The sequence below is a fragment of the Sciurus vulgaris genome (assembly GCF_902686455.1).
Source record: "Sciurus vulgaris genome assembly, chromosome: 4".
Taxonomy (NCBI): domain Eukaryota; kingdom Metazoa; phylum Chordata; class Mammalia; order Rodentia; family Sciuridae; genus Sciurus; species Sciurus vulgaris.
Window position 1 is genome coordinate 87583812 of NC_136464.1, and position 18795 is coordinate 87602606.

Sequence of the window (18795 nt, forward strand, 5' to 3'; positions counted from 1 at the left end):
CCCTGTGGAGAGAAGTTGACAGGATGCCTGTTCCTTCCCCACTTTCTTTGGAATGCAGTGGTTTTCAGCAATGGAAACTTCAAAAGTAGAGTCCAGATCTTGCCACCCACTGGAGAGTTCATTCTTGTGCTATACCACAGTTCCTAAGGGGAAGATATTGCTCTCCATCCTGCCCTGGACCATTCCTAGAATGTTCCATGTCCTTAAGCCCTGTTTTGGAGGGTTGAGGATGAGTTGGATACTGTGGGAAGACAGGTTTACCCTGGGGTTTACCCTCCTGCTTTCTGGAGTTGACCGTGTAAGAGGGACAATAGTATGGGGCTTTGGCACAGAGTGTAGACCAGCAAGTGGGAACTGGCAGGACAGGTAGAGTCAGGACTTTGCAAAACCCAGGTCAATTTCCTGAACCCATCACAGGAGGGTCAGAGCAGGGCAGGGGATGGGATCAACATCTTGCAACTTTGAGAAGCTGTGAGCTGCATGAATGTGTATGAAAAATCTTTTTTGAAATGTGTTGAATCTTGGAGGTTGAAAAAACTCATTGGATGTAAATAATAAGGTATTATTTCAAATTTAAATTCTATAAGTCATGGAAGATCAATTCATATGTACTTCCAAATTTGTAATTTTCTAAGACTGAAAGTTTGGGAGATGATTTAGAAAGTCTGGTGGATGATTTAGCTATTTATGTATATCTCTCTCATGTTGTTTATAACTAAAATTTTGAAGTATCTAACCATTTCATACTAGTATAATTTTTATCTTTTTAGACAAATCTTCAAGCAGTTTTTGACAAACAGAGTACTGAAAGATCCAAAACAAAGGCGGTTTTTCAAATCCAATGATCTTTATGAACTGTTTACTCTTACTAGTCCTGATGCATCCCAGAGCACTGAAACAAGTGCTATCTTTGCAGGTATTACATAAAGTTAATTAATTCAGAATGATCAATTTTATATGGATGATGTAATGTAACATTAGGGCTGTATTCTTTTTTTTAAGGAACTGGTTCAGATGTTCAGACACCCAAATGCCATTTAAAAAAAAAGATTCCATCAGCCTTTGGAACAGACAGTGACATTCCAAAATGCAGAAAACTTCCTGATTCTGATACATCTGCAAATGATGCCTTATCAACTGAAGAGAAATCTAACGCAACAGGAACTGAAGGAACTACACAAACTTCTACCGAACGTGATCCTTTAACAAGAAATAATCCTCATACAAGTGGTAACATAACTAGCAGTGATGGGCTTAAAGAAGAGACAAATGCAGTGTCTGGACAGGAGGAGCCACCAGTGATCAGTGGAAATAAGGACTGTTCAGATTCTCCAAGAATTGGCAGAATATCTAGGCCATCTGGTGAAGAAAGCCTTGATGAAAAGCAAGGTCCTTATAAAGGAGAAAGCTGCCAGATTCAGACAGAACCTCTTGGGAAAAATGAACAAATGGAAAGTCATTTTTATAAGCACAAGTCGAAAACAAAACATCATGATGTGTCAGGAGAAAAGACCTCAGAAAAACATCTGCAGCAGCAGCCAAAGCCCAAGAACTCTAAGCATTGGAAAGATGCCAAATTTGAAGGAATTCGAGTTCCACACCTGGTGAAGAAAAGGCAATACCACAAGCGAGACACTGAGCCTGCAAGTGAGGCCCAGGGACGGAGCAGTGATGATTATGTTTTGGAAAAGCTTTTCAAAAAATCAGGTAATACTTTTGATGCATTTGCCAACAGGTGCTAGGATCAGAGAACAAGGAAGCCATTTCTAGTATGGCAGCCTTTAACTGATGATACAGAGGGAGCTCACAACCAGAGTTATTTTCTTTCTAAAATTTAGATTCAAATTATATTGACATTCTGAAAATTGTATTTACTCCCTTTTCTGAAGACCTAGAGGAGTTTGAAACATTGGGAAACATAACCACTTACAGGTGGGATGTAATGCTTTAAATAGGCATGTTGTGTCTGAACTTTAATAGTCAATTTTCTTACATGCTGTATTTATCTGATTTTCAGCCAACAACACAGGGTCCTTTCCATACTTATGACTCTTCTTTTAGACTAAGAAGTATTGGCCTTCATTCTCAGCATCTTGACTTATTTTCTCAATCCTAGAATATACAGTAGCTTTAGAATTCACAACATGTATCCCCACAAAAGACAGCCATACTAAGTAGAGTTCAATATTTGTTTATTTTTATTTTTGTCTTTAGTTGGGAGTTTTTAGTCAACACACTGTGGTCAAGTTTCTTGTGTTCTTTTTTTCTCTTCTTTCATTCTGTTGTCATGATTGATAACAGGTTAATTTATTTCTACTTGTATCCATTTTAGGTCCCCCCATCCTTGTTTATTTTATTTTACTTTTTGAGTATGTAATATATTAATATAGTTATAAAGTTCAAAATGCTACAAAAAGATATTATTCAGAAAATTGTCACCCCCTCCTCATTCCATCCCTTCCTTACCAGTCACGAGTTTCTTACTCTTTCTTTACTGTTTCTTTGTGTCAAAATATGTAGCACATATTAGTCTGATACAAAAGGGTGCCACTATATCTTATGTTAACTTTTTTTGAAAATTTCGTACATCCTATCTCACTTCATATTCATTAATAGAAAGCTTCCTACTTTTTTTTTATTGCCGTTACGTGAACATACCATAGTTTATTTACAATTGAACATTTAGATTATTGATAGCTTTTTAAAAATAACTCTACGATAGATACTGTGCTCAGGTTATAGTTTGCATTTGGAAATGTCCCCCCAGAAGTTTACATGTTAGGCAACACAGTAATGTTCAGAAGTGAAAAGATTGGATTATGAGCTCTGTAACCTCATGGGTGGATGAATCCATTGATAACAACTGTTGGGTGGTAATAATAGGCAGGTGTGGCATGGCTGGGGAAAATAGGTCATTGGGGATGTGTCCTTGGACTGTGTCTGTCTGTGGCTCCTTACTTTATTGCTGCAAGCTAAGCAGCTTTCCTCTGCCATGATGTTTCTGCCTTGGAGCCAGCCACCCATGGACTGTGACCTCTGAAACCATGAACCACAATAAACTTTTCCTCCTCTAAGTTATTCTTATCATGTATTTTGGTTACAGTGACAAAAAACTAACATAACCTATATACTTTAGTACTATTAGAGATAAAATATTCAGAGAAAATTCGTAGAAGTGAGATTGCTACATCAAAAGGTAAACACATATGTAGGGTTTTTTTGTTCTTTTGAGATAATGTCCTATACCCCATTCATAAGGTTTATATCAAATTGAATTGTCACCAGCAATGTGTAAGTGTCTATCCCGACCCTTGCTAAGAGATTTTTGTTCAACCTTTAACTTTGGCCATCTAAAGTTTGAAGAATGATGCCTCATTTTATTTCACTGAGTGAAACTGAATATTTATAGAGCTATTTACATCTTTTTCCATGCGAATTGTATGTTTATGTTTTCTGCCCATTTCCTAAATCAGGTTTTTGACCTTTGTGTCCCTTTGATTTTAAAGAGTTGTTTTTTTTTTTTTTTTTTTTAAATAAATCACGGTTATTAACTCAAATATCCCTATTTATTGATTTATTTGTCATATAGCGTGTATTTCCTCACAGTTTGTCTTGTTTTACTTATGGTAATTTTATTTGTGAATATGTTATTTAAAAAAAATATATAGGACTGTGGGTATAGCTCAGTGGTAGAACCCTTGCCTAGCATGTGCAAGGCTCTGTTTGATCTCCAGCCCCTTGAAAAATAAAACAAAAAAAGTAATCAAATTGACTGATGTCTTACTGTTATTAATTTGAGTTATAGTTAGAAAACCCTTTCTACACTTAAATAATAATGGAATTCACCACATTTTCTTGGACTTGTAACATGTTTCACCACGTTACTTATGTGGCTTTTTTAAATAAAATACATTTAAGCCTCTTCAATTCATTTGGATCAAGTAACTCCTGACCTTTTCCAGCATCTTTTAAAATCTGTTTTTCTCCAGTGACTTGAGGTGCCACCTTTATCTTATAGAGCATTTCCATATGTAGTCGAATCCTTTGTGGATTGGGGATTAATTCCCTGTTTTGTTTATTCCTGCCTGGGCACCACATTTAGAATTCAAGAGTGTTGTACTGTCTGTCTACTGTTGGTTAAAGCACAGCTTTGCCTTTTCAGTGTTTTCCTAGCTACTTGTGCTTATTTTTTCATGTGTCAGAATCAGTTTGTCTAGTTTCATAAAAGCGGTTCTTGGTGTTTTTATTGGGGTTGCACTAAATGTATAAATTAGAACAGGGAGCAAGGTTATCTCAAGTCATTCTACTCAAGAGCAAGGAATGCCTTTCCATTTGTTCAGGCCTAAAATGTCCTCCAGGAATGTTTTTAAGTTTTCTTTATGTAGGCTTTATGTGTGTCTTGAGTTTATTCTCATTTTACATTCTGTTATTTTTTTCCCACCCTTGTGTCCTTTAACTAACTGTTGTTTGTGCATAGGAAGCTTATAGTTTTCTGTACATTAATTTTTATGTTTCATTCTTTTCTGAATTATTGTTAAAGTTTTGTCATTGATACTTTAGGTTTTCTAGGTGTGTTATCATTAAAAACTTCAAAAAGAAGGACTGGGGATGTGACTCAGTAGTAGAGCACTTGTCTAACATGCATGAGGCGCCCTGGGTTCCATCCCCAGCACTTCAAAAAAGAAAGAAAAAAAATGCAAAATATTTTTTACTTTTTCATTTTATGTCTCTAATTGAGTTTGCTTTTCTTACTGCCCTAATAATTAAAATGGTAAAGTGCTAAAGACATCTTATCTTTTCCATTGTTTTAGTAAGCTTTCTTTGCTGCTGGGACTAAAGGACCCAACCAAAACAATTGTAAAGGAGGAAAAGTTTATTTGGAGGTTATGGTTTCAGAGGTCTCAATCCATAGACAGCGGGCTCCATTCCTTGGGGCTTGAGGTGAGGTAGAACATCGTGGTGGAAAAGTGTGGCAGAGGAAAATAGCTCACGTGGTGATCAGAAAGCAGAGAGAGAAACTCCACTCTCCAGACAGAATATATATACCGTATAGCCATACCCCTAATGAACCACTTCCTCCAGCCATACCCCACCCATGTTAATCCATAAGGGATTAATTTAGTGCCTAGATTAAGGCTTGTTTTTTGCCAAGTTTTTTCACTGCTGCGACTAAAGGACCCAACTGTAACAACTTTAAAGGGGGAAAGGTTTATCTGGGGACTCAAAGTTTTAGTGGTCTTAGTCCATAAAAGGCCAGCTCCATTCCTTAGGATTTGGGATGAGGCCGAACATCATGGCAGAAGAGGGTGGCAGAGGGAACCAGCTCACATGATCAAGAAGCAAAGAGAGACTATACTCGCCAGATATAAATGTATACCCAAAGCCATACCCCAATTTCCACCTCCTTTAGCCACATCTTTCCACTTCAGTTACCACTCAGTTAATCCCTATGAGGGGATTAATTCACTGATTGGATTAAGACTCTTACAACCCAGTCACTTCTCTGAACCTTGTTGCATTGTCTCATGTGAGTTTTTGAGAGATACCTCACATCTAAACCATAATAAGGTTATGGTCTCCACTTGGGGGTCTCCACTGTAGCTTTGTCTTCCTCCTCACATTTCCACACTTTGACTCTCAGGGGGTGCCTGCAGGAACTCTGACCATGCTGCACTTTGCATGGCCTCCCAGGCCTTCCTTTGAAGTTTTGGTGGAAGCCTCCATGACCCCCTAACTCCAGCGTCCTGCATCCCTGCAGAACCAGCACCATGTGGTTGATGCCAAGGTCTGCTGCCATCTCCAGCAATAGCCAAGCCTCCAGGGACCCTTACTGCAGCAACCTCTGAGTGTCTGGGTGGCCAAGTATGTTGAACAAACTTCCTAGGCCCTCTTGTGCAAGAAGGGTGCTCCACTAGTCTCTTCTTAAGAGAATTTTCACCTTTACGCCCTTGAGCTCCTGAAATGCCCTCAAGCTATCTTTCTTATTGTCTCTGGGCAAAGTCTTTAGCATTTCTTGAGTGGCTATAATGTCTTTAACAACTGCAACTTCCTTAGTCCTGGTTTTCCTCCAGCCTATCAAGTCAATGTTTTCCAAATCTTCTGCTCTGTTTTCTGCTCCTGATTATCACAATAAATTTGGCTAAAAGCCACCAGCAATATTCATGCCACCACCTGACATTTCTTCTACCAGATTAAGAAGTCTGTCACTATCAAACAACATTGCCCTATGTAAATTTATGATTTTTAATTAAAAAAAAAAAAAAAGTCGTCTATCACTTTTAAAGTCAGCCTCACAGAAAGTCTCAGGGCACGGGCAAAATGCAGACATCTTCTTAGCCAGAACATAACAGGAATGGCCTCTATTCCAAATTCCAATAGTGTTCTCCTTTTCCTCTGAACCCTCTTGAGTGCTGTCCTCACTGTCTCCAGTTCTATTGGCATTCTGGTCTACTGAGCTCCCACCAGAATCAGCCATTAAGTTCCACTTACAGCAACCTAAAGCATTTCCAGCTTGCACTGCTAAGCATCTCAAAATTCCTCCCACCAATTCCAGAAAGCTTAAAAAGCTTCTGAATCACATGGTCAGGTTAGTCACAGCAACAACCCCTCTTGGTACCAACTTCTGTTTTAGGTCAGCTTTTTCACTGCTGAGACTAAAGGACCTGACTACAACAATTGTAGAAGAGGAAAAGTATCTTTGAGGACTCACGGTTTCAGAAGTCTTAGTCCATACAAGGCCATTTCCATTCCTTGGAGCTTGAGGTGAGGCTGAACTTCATGGCGGGAGAGTGGCAGAGGAAAGCAGCCACTTCATATCATGGTGATTAGAAAGCAAGAAAGAGATTCCAGCTTACATACAAAATATATACCCACTAGCCATGCCTCCAGTGAACCATTTCTTCTGACCACAGCCTACCTGCCTCCAGTTACCACTCAGTTAATCATATTAGGGATTAATTTACTGATTAGGTTAAGGCTATAACCCAATAATTTCTCCATCAGATCCTCTTGTCTGACATTGAGCTTTTGGGGGACATCTCACATCCAAATCGTAACACCCATTCTCAGTGGAAACATTCTAGTGTTTACTACTGAAGTAAGATTCTGGTGTTACAGATAAAGTATGTTTTATTATATTAAGGAAATATCACATCACTTCCCAATTTTTTGTGTTTTCATCTGACATGGAAGTTGAATTTGGTCATTTTGCAGCATCTGTAGAAATCTATGGATAATACTGAAACCCATGTCATAATATGGTTTATTAAATAATGGATTTCTTAATCTTGAATCATCCTTGATTTCTAGAATGCTCCCTACTTGGTCATCATATATTATTTCTGATTGCTATGGGATTCTATTTCCTAGGATTGTACTTAGTATATTTTCATTGATGTTCATAAATAATATTGATCTATGTTCTTTGTGCTATATTTATCATTGATAATTTTCTCCATTCTATATTGCTGGTCCATTTTCCTTACAGATTATCTATTTTGTTTAGTTTTCCAGTTTGCATACAAGTGCACAAAATACTGTTTTAATGATTTTTTAAATTCATTTTGTTCCATAATAATTTCCCCCTTATCATTTATAATTCCATAAATTTATTTTTCTTTTTATTTCTCTTGATAAAGCCATGCTAGTGAACTGTCAATTTTGTCTTTTCAATAAGCTAGGATTTTGAATTATTAAACTGGATCTGTGGTTGTTCTATACCTTTTTTTAAAAATTTTTACTTTCTTCCTGGTGTTTTTGTTTATTTTGGTGGAAATTTTATTTTATCATATAGGATTTTTCTTTTTGTAACTTGGAAATTTAATTCACTTTTTATTCTTTATTGACATAAGTGTCAAGACTACGAAATTGTCCACTGATCACTGTATTAAATGTATCTCAGTGATTCTGATACATAGCATTTTTATAATCATTAATTTTTTAGAAATTCTGTAATTCTGGTTTATATTTTTCTCCTCACTGAAGAATTTATTTATAGGTTTTTGCTTTTCTTCCAGGTAGCAGGGGAGAGGGTAAATATTAAAATTGAGATTGAAGCATTTTCCTTATTTATTTTAAAAGAGGGATAATTAATGACTCTTCCTCATAGGGTAGTAGTGATTGTGAATAGACGTGGCATTTGTGAAGTGCCTGAGTCCTAATAGCCACTTGGTAAATAGTAGCTGAAGATGTTCTGTCTGTCTCCCACAGCCCTAGACTATTATAGAGGAGAATAGTATCCTATATATGAACTGAAATATGACTCTTGCTGTTTTCTTTGTTCTTATCAGTGGGTGTGCACAGCGTGGTGAAGCACGATGCCATCATAGATGGGGCCAGCCCAGATTATGTCCTGGTGGAGGCAGAAGCCAACCGAGTGGCCCAGGATGCCTTGAAAGCCCTGAGACTCTCACGTCAACGGTGTCTTGGGGCAATGTCTGGAGTCCCTACCTGGACTGGCCACAGGGGGACTTTAGGTGCACCAGCAGGAATAAAGTAAGAGAATGCTCTGTGCCATGTTTGCAACGAGATCAAACAGTGAAGACTAGCAGAAAAGTGAGGGCAAGTGAACATGCCCATCTGCTTGCTTATCTGCAGTAACAGGAAATCCCTTAGGGAAGCATTGTGTCCACCAGTGTGGGTGACTTGGGCAATACCACTGTCTTATCTTCTTCCTCACTTTCATTCCCTGCTTTCCAAAGCTGAATTTCAGGGGAAGAAGAAGTGATCAGTTTTATTTGAAAGGTGGTAATGTTAAAAATAGTGCAAGATTCAGAATAATGATTAAATTTTAATAAGATGATTAGCCAACTTACACCAATTAGTAATTACTATGTTCTTCAGTTTGCCCTTGTAGAGTAATTTTCCTTCCTAAAATACGAATGTAATTGCTCTTGTGTGCTGAATGAGGATACTGAGTAGGTCTTATTCTAAGATGCAGCAGTTACTTACCAATAAAATAAAGGGGAGTAATCAAAGCAGACAGATTGAAAACCAGAAATGACATAACTTGGAGGGATAACCTTGATGTTGATAATTTTTCCAGGAAGAATTTAGGTATTAAAGAAGTATTTTGATCTTTAAGTCACAAAAACTAACAATTTATCTACTGTGATTCTTTTTCTTACTTAGGAGTAGATTTGGTCAGAAAAAGAACTCTAATCTCCCTGTGCAGCGTCCTTCAACATCTCCAATGGAAAAATGCCAGGTAATAGGATAGCCTGTATGTTTTTTTTTTTTGGTACTGGGATTTAACTCAGGGGCCCTCAACCACTGAGCCACATCCCCAGCCCTATTTTATGTTTTATTTAGATACAGGATCTCACTGAGTTGCTTAGCACCTTGCTTTTGCTGAGACTGGCCTTGCACTGGCAATCCCGCATCAGCCTCCAGAGCGGCTGGGATTAAAGGCATGGGGCACCACGCTCAGCTGACTTGTCTGCTTTTAATGTATAAGACTTTCTTGATTGAATTGCCAGGAAAATTTCACCAAATTCCAGATATGAAAATGGTTATTGCTGGTACAGTGACACCTGATATTTGCACTGTAGGCTCTAATTTGTGATATCCTTTCTCTTGAATCTAAAAGAGCTAGCTGACTTCCTAAAAAACAAGACCTGTGACAGTATCTGTTTTGCCCTCAGAAATTAATTCAGGGGTAAAAGTGTCACTGAGAAGGCAGCCTGGAGGGAACATGCCAGCTCCAGAGACCACCACCCTTTAGAATGAAGCTACAAAAAAAACCACCTTGAGTGTTGTGTTTATATTGACTACCTGCCAGGGTAGAGTGCTCATCTCTCCCTGTTCTGTAGCACACCATATACCCTAAGTGCTTCAGTAAGAAGAAAACTGGGTCAAACACCACCATTCAACATTCTTTGTCTTTCTGGTTAAGCATTGTGTTAATGATAAAACTTAAAAATTCCCAGGTTCAGATCCCAGCTTTAGATTAATATTAATGCACATTTAGGAATAGAGAACCTTCTGAATTCCCATGTTGTGTGCTTTTGAGTAGTGGTTTGAGGCCCTTTCCAGGTTAGATTTGTATTGTTTTAAGGAAATTCACATGAGGTGTAAGGTAGTGTCAAGGGAGAAGTCCTGTCTCCAAAGAAGGATCCAGGGAGTTCCCAGAGAGAACTTGACTCAGGACCACCGGGGTTCTTGGCATACGTGATAGAAAAGAATTGCAGCTCATGCCAAAGGCACAGACAAAGGCTTATTTAGGAAAATAGATACAAATTCAAGGGAGAATGGGGGAAATCTCAAAAGAGATGCCTTTGGGATTAAGCAAGGAATATACATTCAAGGGAGAATGCAGGCTATCTTCAGAGGGAGAGACAGCAACCTCTTGGCGTGGGGTATTAATATTCATAGAGGGCTGGTGATTAGGTGCTGGACTAGAGGTGGATCTGGGATGGAACTACACAATTTCATACCAGTTTTCCCTGTACTTGCACATTGCTCTTAATGTTAACAAGTGCATGGGTCAGGAGCATGCCACCCAGGAATTTGCAATTATTCATGATTGCTTTCTGCATTTCAGTGGCGAATGGACTTTTCCTTTGATGTTCAGTATCCCTCCTTTTCTTCCCAAATTTCTCTCTCAGTAGGAAAGAGTGAGAAGGCTTAAAAGTGAAGAAAAAGCATAGCTATGATATTGCTTCTTAGCCCACTGAGTGTCAATCAGGGTACACGGGAAAGAAAGAACAGGATAAGACTCCCAGCCACAGAAAGTGGCTGGACCTCTCCAGGAGGTCTTCTAGGATCACTGCCTGGAGGACTGCCCTTCTACTCTGCCTCCCTCTGCTCTTGCATGCAGAGTGCAGAGTGGTAACCCATGGAATGGCCTATTTTGTTTTTTCCTCTTTATATATAAATATAAATACATATATGTGCATATTTATATATCTATATACATACATACATACATATACTTTTTTTTTTTTTTTAGGAAATATTCTTTAACTGTGAATGGACTCAGATGTCTGACCCACTTCCTTTCCCTTAGTGTTATGTAGAGTCTCATTCTTTCCCCCATTACCTCACTACCTGGCACCTGAATTATTTTGTGACCCCCTCAGCCTTTGGTGATCTAGGTAGGGGTATAAGCTAGAATTCCATCTATCATTGCAGTGTGGTCTTCTTTCCGCAGGATGGTGTCATGAACAAGGAGGGAAAAGATCATGGCCCTAATCACTTCAGTGGAAAAGCAGAAGATTCAGAGTCTTCTTCTGGAGCCCTTGCTTCTTCCTCACTCTTGGCCAGAATGAGAGCAAGAAATCACCTAATTCTCCCAGAGCGGTTAGAGAGTGAAAGCGGGCACCTGCCAGAGGCTTCTGCCCCAATGCTGCTCTCTACAGAACATGATGACCTGCTGGTGGAAATGAGGAACTTCATTGCTTTTCAGGCCCACATTGATGGCCAGGCCAGCACTCAGGAGATTCTGCAGGAATTTGAGTCTAAGCTATCGGTGTCACAGTCTTGTGTCTTTCGAGAACTGTTGAGAAATCTGTGCACTTTTCATAGAACTCCTCGAGGTGAAGGAATTTGGAAACTCAAGCCAGAGTACTGCTGAACAACATTGTTCCTAAACTTTCAGTCATATCTTCCACTGGAAGTGTGTGATTACTAACTTGTGCTTAATAATCATGTTTGTCGAGGAAATTTGGCTGTCCCTATGTTTACTTTAAAATGGTATCTACCTCATACCTAAAACTTTAAAGAAGAAACTCTTCTCCAGAATTGAGAAGTTAATAATGCTATTAAAAGAAAAATACTTGGATGGATTTTTTTTTTTTTTCATTATGAGTTGTGTTCTAAAATCAGGGACTTAACTGTTGCTTCTTGGAGCACATTTGTTCCTTTACCCAAAAGATGGTGTCATGGAGCATATAACTATTCATTTGGAAGTTTATAGAATAGAGCCAGTGACTCGGGAGGCTGAGACTGGAGGATCTCAAGTTGAAGACCAGCCTCAGCAACTTAGTGAGACCCTGTCTCAAAGTAAAAAATAAAAAGGGCTGAGGATGTTGCTCAATATAAATCCCCCCTAGGTTAGATCTCCAGTACCAAAAAAAGAAAAGTTGTTTGAAGTTTGTAGAATAGAAATCTCAATTCTTTTTATCGGTGCTAGAAACATATCTTACATTCAGTCAACCTGTTCAATAAATCAGTTTATTGATATCCGATAACAGCAGCATTTTGATGCATAACTTTTACATCTTTAAATTTATCATTTGCCATATACGAAAAGATAATATTTCAATATTACACCACATTAATCGCCTTTAAACAATCCTCCTTTAAAAAATATCATTAAATTGGTAGGTTTCTTTTCCTTTTTTTGGAAGCCAGGGATTGAACCTGGAGCCTCACAGGTGATGAACATGCGCTTTACCACTCAGCTATATCCCTAGCCAGAGGGCATTTTTATTAGTAAAGCATGAAAGCCTGGTAATAAATAATAAGGCAGATATTTGTGGAAAGTTTTAGTGTACTCGTTTTACTCTGACTTTAAGTACATTTTTCTCCCTATTCTGACTATTAGTTTCAGGAAAATAAAATGTATTATCATTTAAAAAAAAAAAAAGGAAAATCCAAGTGAAACCAAAAGTACATGCATGAAAGAACACCTGAGCACACAAGAGGGCAGACCACTACCAGGAACACCTTCCTCACCATGAGGTAACCACAGTACAGTGCTCTCTGTCCTCTTGCTAGCAGGTGTCTGAAGATCTGTCATTTAATTTGTTGAGCTTGATTTGCTGAGGGTGCTGTTTTAGATATGAGCACCATTCTCTCTTTATGAGTCATCGTCTGTCTGATTGTATTCACCTCTTGTGCTGGCATTTGCTGTGATACTCTCCTGTTTTAGCGGTTTGGTCTTCAGCTGAGTCTGTTCATACAGACTGTTAGAAGTCTGTTGTTATATTTATGGTTTCTGTGATAATGTAGCCTTAATCCTCAGTTTATTTCCTCAGCCTTGTTTTTCTTGTTTCCTTCTCATAGTTACTTTATCATTTCATCTCTGAAGTCTTTTTTTCTTGAATCCATGCATTCCTAAGTTTCTTATATAGCCATCACACTGTAGTCTGTTGCTTAGACATGTTTTCTGGGGCTTGCTATTTTTTCTCTGTCATTTCTCTGTATTTTTTTGCCTTCCTCCCATGCAGTGCTCTTAAATGGGACTCATGCTTAAGTGGGCAGCTGTGTCCAGACCTGCTATTTACTTTTCCTGCAACCCAGAAAAGAGGAATCTATGCAGGGAGTGCCTCTACTAGGCTGCATGTGGCTTTGGAGGGAAGACACTGGTTTGCGTTTCTCTGTTCTTTCTTTAGATAGATTAAACCAGGGTTCCCTTCCCTTAGCAGAGTCATGTTCCCATCAGGATTTTCTGCTTCCTTTTTTGGATTCCGGAATATTCATTTTGTTTGTTTATTTTTAGTTGGATTCATATAAATTAAGGGAGGAAGATTATATTATTTTCTTCATTTTGCTGTTATTATCTATTTTTAAACCACTCAGTAAATCCTAAATTTGAGTACTTGACTCAGTCAGAGAGTCAAAACTTATCATTAGTTTGCTTCTGGGGGGCTTTTTTATTGTTATTTTTGTAATCATTAGCCTATAAGAAAATTGCACCCGCACCCCTACTCGTTCTCAGGGTGATGTACTGACCCGGTTCACTAGTGTGGAGCATTTGGGCATCCTACCTATAGAGTCTGAATCTAAATTATATTGAACTACAGAAGGTGTATCCTTCTCTTTAAGCAAAAAATAAAAGTGTGATGCAGTAAGTGCAAGGTAATCCTCTTTCCAGTCTTGCCACTGACAAACCATGATCTTGGGTAGGTTGTGTTGTGATCTGTAAACATGGTCATTATGCCTCCAGGGTGGAGGCCTTGGAGAACAATGCTGTAAGTGGAAAGGTTTTAACAATAGAGAGTAACTTATTCATTTAGATGAAAGTTAATGTTTGGAACATTAAATGCTTTGTACAGTGTAAATAGATTTAATGTATTGAATGTATTAATACAAATAAAGGATTTTAAATTTTGTCAAGTTTTTAAAATTCCTTAGTCATTACATGAATCACTGTTATAAATTTCAAGCAATATTCATGCTGTCTCCCAACCCCCACACCAATCTTAACTCCCTTTCCAGAGCTAAGTTTGTTGTGTATTCTTCCAGGCTGTTTTCCATGCATTTATGAAACAATTATCATAAAATTTCCCCTTTCTTCCTTTAATAATATTCCTGAATTTTACTTGGACACATGGTTCACTATATATCTCAGCCTCCATGACAGTTGAATATGGCCAAATGATGAAGTTTTGGGCAGTGGGATGTAAAACTTCCAGGTAGAGCCTTCAGTAAGGATTGGAGTGTGCGCTCGCCTTGACATTTCCTTCTTGCTGGCGGGCATGCCCATGGTAGCTTCAGTACGCCCTGGCATCTCAAGAGAGGTCATGTGTTGAGGATGAAGAAGTTGGTCGCCAGTACTGGAACTGTACTCTTTGATCGGTTACTTAATAATGAAATAAACCACCATATTTTGGAGCCTATTACAGCACCTGGTTTGTTTATTATCTATAATTTATATTAATGGAATATATCATCCTTATTGCATTTAATAGTATTATATATGTGACATCTTTTCATTCTTATAACTATGCTTTCATGGGATTGCTATGTTATAAAGAATACAGTTTAAAATTTTTTAATGGATGTAGTGAATTTGTTACCTCCAATTCACAGTCCATTGAAAGAACCTATTTCTCCACATCCTGGGCAGCAGGAGATAGATAGGCTCAGGCTTAGTAGGTGGTTGTGATAATCTTGTGATTGAGAATAACCTTGGATTAACTTGAATTTCCTTGATTACTGTAAAATCAAACATTTCTATATTTATTGACTATTTGTAGATCTCTGCTGTACCACGCCTGTTCATGTTATATTTGCCTGGGTTTTTATGAGTTATTAATTTTTTTAGGGGTTCTCCCCCAAACAGAAATGAAAGGCAGTTTCTTCATCTATTAATGAATAGTCCATTCTTTTTTCTGCCCAGTTGAAATTCCAAGTTTCAATTCATCATATACTATATCATTTACTGCTAGACAATGGACCTAGATGTCTGTTTTCCCACACTCTTCACACTGTCACTTGGTTTTACATCATATTTTGCCACCTGCGGACAAGTCCTTCTTCCCTTTTTTACCTCTTTGATGTCTTTTTCTTGTGCATTTTCAGTTCCAAATGAATTGAAGAATCAGCTTATTAAGTTCCACTAAAATTGTGTTATTCTTTTGATTGGGATTGTATTACTTTATTAGTTTAAGGATAATAGACTTCTTCATAAGTAATATAATTTTCCCCATTAGCATCATGATGGGCCTCATTTTAAGTCCTTTATATTCTTGGATAAAATTTTAATAACTGTCAAAATCTTGTACATTTTATATTAGGCTTATCCCTGGGTATTTTTATAGATTTTTGGGTTGGAGATCTTCTTTTTTACTTATACATAAAAATATGGAGATTAGGACATCCATATACTACTTTGTGAGTTTTATTATTCAGGAGTTTTAAAATTTTAAATATAGTAAATTTAGTCTTCTTATGTTTTGTCTCTATTTAAGAAGCTGTTCCCTAACCTAAGGTCATGAATACATTCTCATAAGTTTTATTGTTAATTACATTCTGTGAGGGACTGGTAAGAAGTTCATCCTTTTTTTCCTGATTTATAAAACCACCTTTACATTATATACCACTATCATATAATTAATGGGAAAGAGTCCGAGCTGTGTATTCTGTTAAATTGATAAAATTGTACAGATCTTCACCTTTAATATCACTCTTAGTGTGGTGAAATACATAAATTTTCCAACATCAAAATATCCCTTCGACTTCCATTACCAAAATGTCAGTGTGAGTGGCTCTGTAGACCCACAAGCCACAAGTCAAACAATCAGTGAAATTTGTAAAAACAACATTCTACAACACACAAACATTTGATGTTTTTGGAAATCATCCTAAAAGCATATGCAAATGAAGTAATACTTATTCAAGAAAATCTAAACCTTGGTAGGAACAATGTGTCTATGATGTTTGAGACACAATGCTCCCCTCACCCAGAAGCTCCAGGTATGTATTTCAAGAAAACAGCTCCCTCTCAGCTCAGTCAAGGGATGAAGTACCTTGTTGGGAGGTACAATGCCTTGTCAGCATTTCTCAACTCCCTTACCTCCAAGTGGTAGGAGCTAAATTCTTGAAGTTAAAAATGATCATAAAAAATGCAGTAGAGGGGTCAACAGTGGATTTTAATTAGGAGAAATATTCCATCATCTTGCATTGACAAGACTGTTATCCAAAAATCAGGAAAAAGAAGAAAAATGAGCATAGCCATACAGAACTGTGAAACATCACCAAGTACACCAATAAGACACCGTTAAGTGTTTATGTAATGGATTTACAAGAAGAACAAGAGGGAAAGAAGAAAAAAATAATGACTGTAAACTCCCTGAATTTATTGAAAAACATCCAGGAAGGTCAGTGACCTCCAAGTAAATAGTAAATGCAAAGGGACCCACAGACATGATAGTATATATGCTGAATTCAAAGAAAATTTTGAGCAGCAAATGAAAAGTGGAAAGGCAACTTCAGTAAGATTGGAAGCTGACCTCTGTGGGGTGTGGGGGAAATGGAAGCCGGAAGGCAGGGATAGCATTCCAAGTACTCAAGAGGGGGCAGAAAAGAAGAAGTCAACAAAGAATCTTAATCAAGAATGTGGGCTTGGGTATAAATCAGTGATAAAGCACTTGTCTAGCATGTGCAAGGCCCTGGATTTGAACCCCAGCACTGCAAAAAACAAAAATAAGAAAGTCCCTTTTTTCAAAATGGGTAAAGGATCTGAATAAACATTTCCCCAATAAGCATATGAAAAGATACAAATTAAAACCATAATGAGATACCATTTCACATCCACTATGATGACTAAAATTTAAAGGTCAGATAGTAACAAGTGTTGACAAGGATATAGACAAAATGCAACCCACATCGCTGTTGACAGGAATGGAAAATGGTGGAGCCAGTTCAGTGTCTCAAATACTGAGTTGCTCTGTGATCTAGAAATTCCACTTCTAGTTATAAACAAAAGTGAAGTTAAAACAAGATTCAGAGTTTTGTACATGAATGTCTACAGCAGCATTATTCATAATTGCCAAAAAGGGAAACAACTTAAATGTCCATCAACAGGTGAGATGGATAAAAAGGAGGTGCATTCATACAAAGGAATACTATTCAGCTCCAACAAGCAATGAGGGACTGGTTATATGGTACAGCATTGATGAAATAAAAAAGAAATGGTAGGTGATTAAAATCAATCATCAAAGACTACTTAACACAATACATGTCTCCATTCTTAGGAAGGTCCAGTGTAGGGAAATCTATAGGGACAGAAAATAGGTTAATGGTTGCGTAGGGAGGAGTGGTGAGATGAGAAGGGTAGAAGGACTAGCTAGAAGGTTGAGGGTTTTTAATTTTGTTTTTAGGGGATGAAAATATTGTCATATTGATGTGGGGAATGTTGCACATATCTTTGCATACACTAAAAACTATTGAGTACTTTTAAAACAGGTGAGTTAGACAGTAAGTGAACTGTATCTCAATATGGTTGATAATATATAATTAACATTGGGTGCAAGAGAAATTGGGAGCTCAACAGCAAAAGATAAACAATCAAATTTAAAATAATGGGTAAAGAATCTGACTGAGTATGGTGGCTCACATCTGTAATCCCAGTGGCCAGGGAGACTGACAAGAGAATCGTAAGTTCAAGGCCAGCTGTAGCAATTTAGAGAGGCCCTAAGCAACTTAGTGAGACCCTGTCTCAAAAACAAGAAATTTAAAAAAAAAGGGCTATGGATGTGGCTCTGTGGTAAATTGCCCCTGGAAAAAAGAATCTGATTAATTTCCCAAAGAAGACATGCAAATGGTCACCAAGAACATGAAAGATGCTTGACATCATTAGTCTGCAGGGAAATGAAAATCAAAAGTATAGTGAGATACCATTTGATACTCCTTAGGATGATTGTAATAAAATTTTTAAAAAATCAAAACATAATGAATGTGGGTGAGGATATGGAAAAACTGGAACTCTTAGACATTGCTATTGAGAATACAAAATAGGACTGCCACTATGAAAAACAGTTTGATGATTCTTCAAAAAGTTAAACAGAATTACCATATGACCCAACAGTTTCATTCAGTGGAATGTTCCCGAAGCAACTGAAAACTGGTATTCAGGAATACTTTTATATGAATATTCACAGAAGTACTATTCACAATAGCCCAAATGTGGAAATAACTTGTGTTAATCAACAAAGGAATGGATAAAAAAAATGTATCGATCTATACAGTGAAGTTTTTACTAAGCCATCAAAAGGAATGAAGTGCTGATACATGCTACAACATGGATGAACATTGAAAACAGGCGAGGTGACAGAAGCCAGATACAAAAGATGACATATTGTATGAGTCCATTTACATGAAATGTCCAGTACAGGAATTCTGTAAACAGAAAGCAGATTGGTGGTTGACAGAGGATTGGGTGGGCAGATGAGGGGCAATTCTTCCTGGGTTTGGGGTTCGTTTTTGTTGAGATGAAAATATTTAGATAGACATGGTGATTGTACAACATTTTGAATTGTACTAAAGGCCATCGAATTGTACACTTCAAAAGTATTTTCAGGCATTCAATATTGCTTTCAATTTTCATGATTGCATTTTTTCAGAAACTTC

The 18795-nt window shown here is 37.6% G+C and overlaps 1 protein-coding gene across 5 annotated transcripts in view; it reads left to right on the top strand.

The window, feature by feature from the left end:
- Positions 1-14053, top strand: part of ERCC6 (ERCC excision repair 6, chromatin remodeling factor) — an 80103-nt gene extending 66050 nt beyond the window's left edge. For all 5 annotated transcript variants that reach the window (XM_079136452.1, XM_079136456.1, XM_079136453.1 and 2 more), the window contains 5 exons: positions 771-916; positions 1003-1707; positions 8289-8493; positions 9130-9205; positions 11150-14053. In XM_079136452.1, the coding sequence (XP_078992578.1) occupies positions 771-916; positions 1003-1707; positions 8289-8493; positions 9130-9205; positions 11150-11572 (1555 nt within the window). In that variant the 3' untranslated portion in view covers positions 11573-14053. The remainder of the gene's footprint in view (positions 1-770; positions 917-1002; positions 1708-8288; positions 8494-9129; positions 9206-11149) is intronic.
- The last annotated feature ends 4742 nt before the right edge of the window (positions 14054-18795 follow it).